Raw genomic sequence first — 11,034 nt, forward strand, 5'->3', positions numbered from 1 at the left:
CTGCGCTCCCCCGCGCCCGCGCGGCCCGTCTTCGCCCCGGTCTGGAGGCCCGCCGCGGCTCCGGCCGAGCCCCCGCCGCCGCCACCGCCGCGCCCCGCCGCGCAGCCCGCCCGCGCCCGCGCTCGTGCCGGCGGCCGGGGGGACCTGCTGCCGCGGCCCCTCGCCCAGCGCCCGCCGCCCCTCGTGCACCGGGGGCGCTGCGCGGGCGCCGAGCCTCCGCGGGCTTTGCCGCCACCGCCGCCGCTGCTGCTGCCGCCTCTGCGGCCGCCGCCGCCGCTGGTCGGGGAGACGCGGGGTTGGGGGGGGAGGAGGGCTCGCGTGGTGCCGGCGGGGGGCGGCGGGGCCCCCTCCTCCTCCTCCTCCTCGTCCTCCTCGGCCCCCGGTGCTGCCTCGGACATGGCCGCGGCGGTGGCGGTGGCGGCCGCGTCCCGGCGCCAGTCGTGCTACCTGTGTGACCTGCCCCGCATGCCCTGGGCCATGATCTGGGACTTCACCGAGCCCGTGTGCCGCGGCTGCGTCAACTACGAGGGCGCCGATCGCGTCGAGTTCGTCATCGAGACGGCGCGGCAGCTCAAGCGGGCGCACGGCTGCTTCCCGGAGGGCCGCTCCCCGCCGGGCGCCGCGGCCCCGGCCGCCGCCAAGCCGCCGCCGCTCTCGGCCAAGGACATCCTCCTGCAGCAGCAGCAGCAGCAGCAGCTCGGCCACGGCGGGCCCGAGGCGGCCCCCCGCGCGCCGCAGGCCCTGGAGCGCTACCCGCTGGCCGCCGCGGCCGAGCGACCCCCGCGCCTCGCCTCCGACTTCGGCGGCAGCCGTCCCGCCGCCGGCCTGGCCCAGCCCCCGACGCCGCAGCCGCCGCCGGTGAACGGCATCCTGGTACCCAACGGCTTCTCGAAGCTGGAGGAGCCGCCCGAGCTGAACCGCCAGAGCCCGACGGCCCGCCGCGGCCACGCCGTGCCGCCCACCCTGGTGCCGCTCATGAACGGCTCGGCCGCCCCGCTGCCCGCCGCCCTCGGCCTCGGGGGTCGCGCCGCCGCCTCCCTGGCCGCCGTGTCGGGAGCCGCCGGCCTGGGCTCGGCGCAGCCCGCGGAGCTGGGCGCCCACAAGAGGCCGGCGTCCGTGTCCAGCAGCGCGGCGGTGGAGCACGAGCCGCGGGAGGCGGCGGCCAAGGAGAAGCAGGCGCCACCGCCGCCCTCGTCGTCCTCGTCGTCCTCGTCGTCGTCCGCGCACCGGGGCCAGGCCGACGGCTTGGGCGCCGCGGCCGGGGCCGCCGAGCTGGGCGCCTCCGCCGAGGGCAAAGGCCGCGGAGGGCCCGCAGAGCAGGACTGGGTCAACAGGCCCAAAACCGTGCGCGACACGCTGCTGGCGCTGCACCAGCACGGCCACTCGGGGCCCTTCGAGAGCAAGTTTAAGAAGGAGCCGGCCCTGACTGCAGGCAGGTTGTTGGGGTTCGAGGCCAACGGGGCCAACGGGTCTAAAGCAGGTAGGGGCGGCTGTGGAGCGAGGGGGTCCAGGGGACAAGAGGAGGGGGCCCCCCGAGAGCAGAGGAGGGGTGGTTTCTCTCCTTGCATCGCCCTAACCCCCCCCAGCCCAGGAACAACAAACACCCAACTTCCTGATGTGCCCGAGGCGGAACCAGTGCTTAGTGGCAACGTGTTCAAGTGCTGAAGCAGCACAACAGAGATGAGTCAGGCTGGGCTGATAGGCACTGACACGGGCTTTTCCTTTCCCAGCACATTCTTGGATGGGAGCATGAGGGCACCCGTCACCTTTTAGCCCCGCGCGGGGCGGGGGGGGGGGGGGGCATTTTAACCATCACATGCACAGTTCAGACCGGGGTATGTGCATGCATGTGCAAAAAAGCAGGCTGTCTCATATGTGCCCTCTGCTGGGGCCTCCTTTTCCTTTCTCCCTCGGCATGTAGGGCCTCAGAGCCCCCTCAGTTTTAAATGTTGGAGTTTCATGCAGCCACTTGAAGGCGGCATTTTGTCTGTGTGCCTTTTTATTTTTTTAGAGGGTAGAAATTCAGTAAGATGTTCGGTTTGATTGTAGTACATGTGCTTTGCGGTGCACTTTTCATTTATTTCCCGCCTTTTCCCTTTTCTGTGTTTTGTTTTCTTTCCAGTTGCAAGAACAGCAAGGAAAAGGAAGCCTTCTCCAGAACCGGAAGGCGAAGTTGGGCCCCCTAAGATCAATGGAGAGGCCCAGCCGTGGCTGTCCACGTCCACAGAAGGGCTCAAGATCCCCATGACGCCTACATCCTCTTTTGTGTCTCCTCCACCGCCCACTGCCTCCCCTCATTCCAACCGGACCACACCGCCTGAAGCGGCCCAGAATGGCCAGTCCCCGATGGCAGCCCTCATCTTAGTGGCAGACAATGCAGGGGGCAGTCACGCCTCCAAAGATGCCAACCAGGTTCACTCCACCACCAGGAGGAACAGCAGCAGTCCACCTTCTCCATCTTCTATGAACCAAAGAAGGCTGGGCCCCAGAGAGGTGGGGGGCCAGGGGGCGGGCAGCACAGGAGGACTGGAGCCCGTGCACCCTGCCAGCCTCCCGGACTCCTCGTTGGCAGCCAGCGCCCCGCTGTGCTGCACCCTCTGCCACGAGCGGCTGGAGGACACCCACTTTGTGCAGTGCCCGTCGGTCCCTTCGCACAAGTTCTGCTTCCCTTGCTCCAGACAAAGCATCAAACAGCAGGGAGCTAGTGGAGAGGTCTATTGTCCCAGTGGGGAGAAATGCCCTCTGGTGGGCTCCAATGTGCCCTGGGCCTTTATGCAGGGGGAAATCGCCACCATCCTTGCTGGAGATGTGAAAGTGAAAAAAGAGAGAGACTCGTGACTTTTCGCTTTCAGAAAAACCCAATGATTATCCTTAACTAAAACTGCTTGAATTGTATATATCTCTCCATATATATATATATCCAAGACAAGGGAAATGTAGACTTCATAAACATGGCTGTATAATTTTGATTTTTTTGAATACATTGTGTTTCTATATTTTTTTGACGACAAAAGGTATGTACTTATAAAGGCATTTTCTTCTTTTGTTAACGTTATTAGCATATCTTTGTGCTTTATTATCCTGGTGACAGTTACCCTTTTATGTAGGCTGTGACTTGCGCGCTGCTTTTTTAGAGCACTTGGCAAATCAGAGAAATGCTTCTAGCTGTATTTGTATGCACTTATTTTAAAAAGGAAAAAAAAAAAAGCCAAATACATTTTCTGACATTGTAAGATTGCCTTACTGTCTGTTATTCCTTACTGCTGGCCCCTGTCTCAGGCTGGAGGGCAGCTGACTGGTGGAGAAGGAAAGGAAAGGGGCACTGTTGGCAGGCGGGCATGCTGCTGGAAGTACCGCCAGGTTGACCCCACAACGTTGTCCTCTCAGGAGCAGGAAGATGGATTTTGAATCTCTGTTTTGTTCTTAAAGTTCCGTTCTGGGGAGGTGGCTGACTCTGAGAGAGGCTGTTGAGAGGTTTCTCAGGAGTGTGTGGCTGGGGGGTAGTTTTCCTGGTAGAGGCCCAGTTGACCGCTGTGCACTGTGCACGTGACCAGTTGTAAGATGACAATGCTGCATGCTAGTTGGTTGCATAATACACAGGTCCAGTGATGGAAGGCGGCTCCAGCGGGGGGTGGTGTGCACAAGATGGCACTGCCATCTTGGAGCAGAGCCTGGCTCTGCAGCGCCGCTCCTGCTTGATAGCCACCCTGGAGCTTGGTTGGTCGGTGCTGTTGTTGTTTCCCTTGAAAGAGTCACAAGCGAAGTTACAGTCCAGGTGAACTCGGAGATGATGGCATTGGTTCTGTTTTGTGTTTTGTTTTTTAATCATCTACCTGTAGTGCTATTGCTGTGGATCCTATCACCTACACCCTGTTTCTAGTGAGTGCTAAAATACAGTATGGTACAATGACAGTAACAGGCACCGTGGTGCTGCCAGGATTGCCCGTGGGCATATCAGGGACAGCCCAGATGTGGGTGGAGGAAACCTGTAATTTCCTTCTTACATGTATTTGAAATACCAAGTGAATAATACTTTTCTGGGGGAAAAAAAAAAAAGTGATGAACTAGTGAAAATCAAAGAAATGAAGGATTTTATGTACTAGGCCCCCACCTCAAACTATTTTTTGGAAGCCTTTTGTAAACTAACTTCTTTTGATCACTGTTTTACATCAGTAAAATGATTTTTTTAATCAATACATCCTCAGTTACTAGAAATAGTTGTCTCACAGTGATACCAGGTGTTCTGTGCTGTTATGATTTAACATTGACAGGAACACGTAAGTCCTTATGTTCAGGGGTTTGTAACTTGGCCTTCCGATTAGGCTCAATTCTGACTTCTGGGTCTACCGCAGTCTATGTGGATCATTCACAGATTAGCTTCTTTTAAGTTGGAAAAACACAGATTGCTAACCAACCTTGGTTTCTTTTTTTTAGTTATGTGTTTGTCTTTTAAATTGTTCAAAATATTTTTAATGGTCAAGTTACTAACACTTGAAAATCAGATACTGCACCAAATACAGTATTTTTTCGTAGTGTTTTTAGTGAGTGCACCTATAATTAATGCCATGCAAATTCATGTTACCAGTCATTGTTATACTACAAACAGACTTGCATGATTAGCCAGTTTGTTGTTACACCTTAAAAAAAAAAAAAAGTTGGAGTATATATGACTCGGATCAGACTGGTCTCTCTTCTGTGAATACACACCTGCAGAAACAGAGTCAGTTTCACATACCCGTAAAGACATTTGTAAAGAACTCAACTGTTACGGTCTGTTGTGTAAATGTGTATCTAGGCACTTTATTATAAACTGGAATTTGACCTCATAGATGTTGCGACTTGATCAGTCATTTGACCTAATTTGTGGTAGCTATCTGTATGTTTTGCAATCTTAATACAGATAAGCTTTCTAAAAAGATCAATAAAGAACGTTCCTGTTTGATGTGGCTAAGTCTGTCCAGCTGTAGAGAAGGATGCCCGCGTTGCTCTGTGCTGTTTAGAGGGAGAGCATGCACCGCTTTAAAGGGCTGTCATGGAATTAACTGCTGTTCAGACTCAGATCTGCAGGCGTCGGGACTGGGCCTCAGAGGCCTGCATGGAAGGCTGGAAGGCTGCACGGTGTCGATCCGGGTTCTTTCTCTGGCGTTCTCTTAAGTTCCAGACTGAGCAGTGGGACTTGGGTTTGATCTTTTGTTGTACCTGATGACAGTGCAGAGATTCTCCACAGCTGGATGAGAATGTCGGAGAGCTACTTACTGTACGTGGGCAGTATCAGATTTCAGATCCTCGTATTTCAGCTGTGCTTTTAATACTAAGAATACTAGGGGACGGGGGTGTTGAGGCTTTCCCTTTTTTGCTTTAATGATTTATAGAATTTAACAGATGTACTGTCTTTCATGTGGCCTCACATTTAAAGAACGTACACACACACATGGTTTACAACTTTTACTATATATCTTTCCTTGGCCACCAAGTATTTTAAAAGTGTGCCACCTTTTAACCTTTACTTTTTTTTAAGTTGAAGGTGATAACTTTTTCTATAAATGATGAAACTCATGTCAACTGAAGTGAGTGTAATCTCAGATATCAACATTATATTTTAAAAATCACGCTATGGAAATATCACCTGCATTCTGTCATTTGTCAGATTTACAGTACCTTTTTTTTCCCTTATAACTTTTAGCATTAAATAAAAATAAAATTGGGAGCACTGACCATTTTCTGAGGCCTTTTTTTAACTTTTAAAAGTAAGCTTAGAATGGTTACTGTTTTCATCACTCATGGCAATGTGGTTAAAGAATGTGTGGGGTTTCGGGTTGGGCTGTGACTGGAACTGTAGGAAAAGAATAGGAGATAAAAGACAAGGAAGAAAAAAGGCAACTGATGGCTAGGTACTGGGGAAAGGGCACCTGGAGAGGGGGATCAGATAAAAGAGTGGAACAAAGTACAGCTAGAAAGCACTTGTTTATTTTTCAACCAGCAATCTGGCCAGCCATTCTGCAGTAGTAGATTGGAAGGAGAAGATAGTCACGGCATTGAAAAGACAGTCAAGACCTGGAGCTGCCCTTTGGAAAGCTCTGGAATAAAACAGCCATTTTGGGCCATAGGAAACGCACTAGAGACAAAAAAAAAAAAAAAGGGTGGGGGCGGGGGCTGGAGGCAGAGAGCAGCCTACCCCTGGGAATGATGTGTGAGCCAAAGCCATGTGTAAGTTTTATTGATATCCTGAAGCTGAGGTTTATAAATAGAGATAAAAGGTGGAGAGCACTGAGCTCCATCTCTAGACTACCGCCTACCATCACAGAGTAAGACGTTTCCTAGATGTTGCAGCTTTTAGTCTTTTTATTGATCAATGGCTTGGCAGGCTTCTCTATGAAAGGAAGTTGTGAAACTTTTTATAAAAAAAGGAGTTTGAGGCTAGGATATACATAGAAGTATGGTATGTTTTAAATTAAGCAGCATCAGTGCATATGTGCTTGAATTTTCATTAGGGTGGTCCAGTAACATGGGCGGCCCGTCACTGTGTTTCTAACTGTTCACCCAGGAGCCTGTCGAAGGCAGTTTTCAAGAAACAACATAATTTTCCATTTATTAATTAGGTTAAAAGAAAAAGCTATTAATTTCCTTGACTTAGCAGCTAAGTTTTTAAACTTGGTGAAACTGAAAAACTTCTTGCTTGCAGAAGTCATTTTTAAAATTTCAAAAGCTCTTCCTAAAGATAAACTTCAATGATTGCATTCAGTTTTCAGTTAAAAACAAACAAACCCCAACTCTTGATGTGGCAGATGTCTTTGTTTATTCCCCAAAGGAGCACAAGTTGAAAGGAAAATATGGAACTCCTTTTAATTCCTAGACTTCTAAGTCCCTCTTTACTCAAAGTTGTTTTGCATGTGATTTAGAGATGGTTTTATTTGGTTAGTGAAGAGTACAGTGTTTCTCTTCCTGATTCCTAAGTGTATGCGTGGAATCATTCAGAAAAATGGCTCAGTTGTGTGTAGGCCACTAAAGTCCTGAGTCACCCTCATTTGCTTGCCTTTTGTTCATCGGGAACAGTGTGAGAAGACACGCCTTTCCTCTGTCACAGATCAAGGTCAGATGCACCAATGAATGGAATACATATTTACCCACTTCATCAGCTGGGGTTCTGGAAATGGGGAGGGGGCAGGGTGCCTTAACTCCTTCACTGCCACTGGCCAGGCCTCCAAGTGAGAGTGAAGGGGGTTACTGCCCAGCTTCTTCTCCATTAAGATCCCTTGTTGCTGTTTGTGTTGACGGCCTGCATTGTCCTTAGTATTTCTGGACCCCTCATTACAATTGAGAAGACACATAAACAGATAAATAAGTTGATTGGGAAAACACCTATTAAGAAGATGGACAGTGACTAGATTTATGGATTATCTGTGGATTTCTGTATTCATCTCCACATAAATCAGTAAGCAGCAATGGCTCTACACTGTCTCTACTTATCATTTACAAGTTCATGTGTACCTATCAGAGAAATCCATCAGTATGTCACCTATTTCTCATGCCAACACACCTAAAATGCTTGATTTAAAACCACTTTTCATTGGTTTGTGAATTCAAAGTATGACTAGTGTTTTTAGCAGATTGTAAAATTTAAAATGTTCTTAAACTTCATTTATGTCTGTTTTAGAGAGAGATATGTATGTTTGCACAACTTTGATGCTAGAACTGTGTGTGCTGCTTCTGTGTGGCATTCAGCAACAGAAGAAAGATGTGAGGCACAAAGTATACCACAGGCAGATCATCTAGTCAGCTAGATGTTGTCCTAAAAACTGTTCTTTTTCACCAAACTGGAAAAACAATAAAATTTCCTTGTGAGAACAGTCCTATTAGGATGACATAAATAGCTTATAATATCCAACGTTTCTTGCGGGGGGGAGGGGGTTGCAGAATGGCCCCCTGAGAACTCCCTAGCTCAAAACCAGAAAAAGGGCTCTTCAGTACAAGCAAAATGTATCACAGAGTCACGTGGGAAGCCTCTGGGGGATGTGTTTCCTCCCGGGTCAGATGAGGTCTGCAGACCAGACTGCAGGATTCCTGCTTCAACCAGCAGCACCAGTACGCTGCTTGTCTCAGGCTCTGAATGGGCTTTCGAAGTCCATTGCATAATCCGAAGAGCCTCCAGCAAGCCGGTGGAGCAGACAGACACCCTTGCTGCCGAGATAAGACATCCTGGATAGGGCAAGAATGTCACATTTGAATATTTCTAAATCGAGTTTGCATTTTGGAGAAAATGAACTGTGTTACATCATCTTTTGAGCCCATCACTTACTACTTTTACTTTGCAGTTAGCATTTCTAAGTATTTAGATCATCGCCACCAATTAGCGTTCAGATGCCTCTGAGGGGCCGAGCGTCACACATGAGTCAGGTTTTGTCATGCAGGCACTCAAGGTAGCAGTTTTGGAGACATTTAGGTCATTGCAGATTTCTCTACTAGGTAGAAAATATCTTTCCTATGGCAGTTCAATAACATATTTTGAACTTTGTATGTTGCTATTTATACTTCCCGGAAATAGAAACAGCATTTCTTTAGGGCGAAAGCTGCAATTTAACCTATGGAAAGAGGTTTTATTAAAAGAGAACTTTGGATTCCTGAGTTCTTCCTTCTTTTAGGGAATGATTTTTTTAAATATTTGCCATACTGGTAAGATTCTGCAGAGAAGTGATATGCAGGAGGAGGGGCTTTCTGGGTCATAATAAACCAGCATTTCTTTACACTCAGCCTAGGATGGGCCTGCCAAGTGCTCCCCAGCCTGAAACCATGTGAGCTACAGAACAGAGAATGCTGCCGTTAGCCTTAACCCAGGCTGAAAGCCCTTTACCCCCTGTTTTGTTATTTCTGCTTGCAACCAGCAATTCAATTAGCTTTTCTGGTGATAAAAGATAAAGATTTATTGTACCCCACATTATAACCGAAATCAGAATTTCACAGGAGGGTCACAGTCATTAGAGAAGTTTGGGAATACTATTATCTTAATACGCACCATATGGATTGTTGCTGTTATTATTTAACACCTACCAAGCAGGCACCTCCTCCCAGGGTTTGAACAGCTGAGAGTCCCCGTTTTCGCGGGGGCGCTGACAGTCAAAGCCAGAGGTAGGCAATGTGTTTGCCTAGCTGAGCAAGTATTGACAAGAGTTAGAGCGACTTGGTTTCCTTCCAGGGCTTTGGAAAGTATAATTAAGGCTAATTCTCACTTGCAGAACTGAGTCTCTTCCTAGAATTTCGATCTGCAACCAAGGTACGATGCTGACATAGGAACACGAGCTCAAGTCCAAAGTGCATTTTGTAAAGGACGTTCATTACGCCCGCCCGGTGTGCAACAGTCAGGCACCAGGCACCGAGCTGTTGGGCCCCATTTATCTACACCCAGATCAAAGGGCTAGGTGAGAACTCTCAAAACCGTAGCCTTTGCTTCCCGCCCCCCGGCTCCCCCACCCTCCAACACCCCTTTATTCGTGGCTCAGCAAAGCTGTTTGATTAAAAAAAAAAAAAAAAAAAGGAAGAAAGCCAGCGGCTCTGCTCTGCCAAGCCCTGTTTACTGGAGGGGAAGGAAAGGGGAGGACACACCCTCCCTCTGCAGCCGCCCGCGAAAGGTCCGCGAGAAGCCCACGCTGGGGTTGCCAGGGAGGACCCCCGGATTCGCCCTGCACCCGTCGGACTTCCATTCTAGAACTTTTCCGACGTTGCAGCGACTCCCCGTCCCGTCCTGCGCACGTGGAGCCGCGGGTCACCGGGCAGGACGTCGCGGCGGGGCGGAGCGGGGCGGGGCGCGCGGGCCCGGAAACGGGAAACGGCCCCGCGCGCGCCTCTGCGCCCCGCCCCGGCAGCCCCTCCGCCGCGTCCTGTCCGCCCGCGCCAGGCCGGCCCGGCGCGCCAGCTGCTGCGCTATAATTAGCGGAGACCACGGCCCGGGCCGAGCGGCCTGCCCCGCGCCGCGCGCCCCCCGCCCGGGTACGCGCGAGGGCCTGCCGACGCGCGCTCGGGACCCGGCACCGCGTGGTGAACCAAATAAAGTAAAAGGTCTGACTCCTGCTGGGCGAGGCCTGGCCTAGACCGTGCGCGCCGCCGGAGCAGGGGTGTGGCGAAGCCTCAGTGGCCCAGAAAAGAAAAGATCAAAAGCGCGTCAGCAGCAGCCAGGGCTGCCGCCTGCAAGGGTCCCTGGCGCGGGCCAGGCTGTCCCAGGTGGATTTGCAGAGTTGGAGATGGCGCATGACAAGAGCTGCCCCAAATGTCACTCCCTTTTTGGAAATCATGATGCTGCCCTTTTTTTTTTCTTTCCCAAAGGCCGTAGCTATAATAAGCCAAATGTTCCATGCCGGTGGAGTAAACACGCATGTGTAAGGGGCATCTGTGTTCACAGGAAGCACACAAGTGCTGGACAGATTTATTCAGCGAGCCTTAGGACAGGCCGGGCTGAGCATACCGAGTCGAATAAAGCGCTGTCCCTGCTGGCTGACTAAAAGGCACAGTTGACTTTTATTGGGAAAAAAAAAAAAAGATTGCATTACTGTTGGGTACTTGAGGTACCATCCACTTAATTAATCTCTAACTTTAATAACCAACTTAATATTTTTGCAATAATATCTGGAAAACCCAGCGTGACTCCTGTCACTTAAAAAAATTACTTATGTCACCAGCCTTGGAATAAGAGATGTCAGTTGGAAGCAAGATCTTCATGGTGGATTAAGTGTTGAATAATAAATTTGATCATTGGTGGTCAGTGATGTGGCACAGCAAGTCAAGCTACTTTCTAGATGCTGGCATCCTGTATGCCTCCTGCATTTTCTATGCAATTCCCTGCCAGTGTGCTACCGGGCAGCAGAAGATGGCTGAGGTGCCTGGATCCCTGCTGCTGATGAGAACCCACTGGAGGTCCAGGTTCCTGCCATTTAAGGAGTGAACCAGCCGTTGGAACTTTCTCTCTCTTCCTCTCTCCCTGCCTCCTGTCTCTGTAATTCCACCTTTCAAATAAAACAAGCAAACTTTTTAAGGTTTCTTTATTTT

At 50.5% G+C, this 11,034-nt stretch overlaps 1 protein-coding gene across 2 annotated transcripts; it reads left to right on the plus strand.

The window, feature by feature from the left end:
• The first annotated feature begins 316 nt into the window (after positions 1-316).
• Positions 317-4,853, plus strand: IRF2BP2 (interferon regulatory factor 2 binding protein 2). 2 transcript variants are annotated; one of them, XM_040967770.1, is made up of 2 exons: positions 317-1,432; positions 2,123-4,853. In XM_040967770.1, the coding sequence occupies exons 1-2, from the start codon at positions 397-399 to the stop codon at positions 2,836-2,838; spliced, it is 1,752 nt and encodes a 583-aa protein (XP_040823704.1). In that variant the 5' UTR covers positions 317-396; the 3' UTR covers positions 2,839-4,853. The 2 variants fall into 2 exon arrangements, with proteins under 2 accessions (XP_040823704.1, XP_040823703.1); XM_040967769.1 differs by having other exon boundaries at positions 318-1,480.
• The last annotated feature ends 6,181 nt before the right edge of the window (positions 4,854-11,034 follow it).

The sequence above is a fragment of the Ochotona curzoniae genome, unplaced genomic scaffold, assembly GCF_017591425.1.
Source record: "Ochotona curzoniae isolate NIBS_2020 unplaced genomic scaffold, NIBS_Ocur_1.0 scaffold_4683, whole genome shotgun sequence".
Taxonomy (NCBI): domain Eukaryota; kingdom Metazoa; phylum Chordata; class Mammalia; order Lagomorpha; family Ochotonidae; genus Ochotona; species Ochotona curzoniae.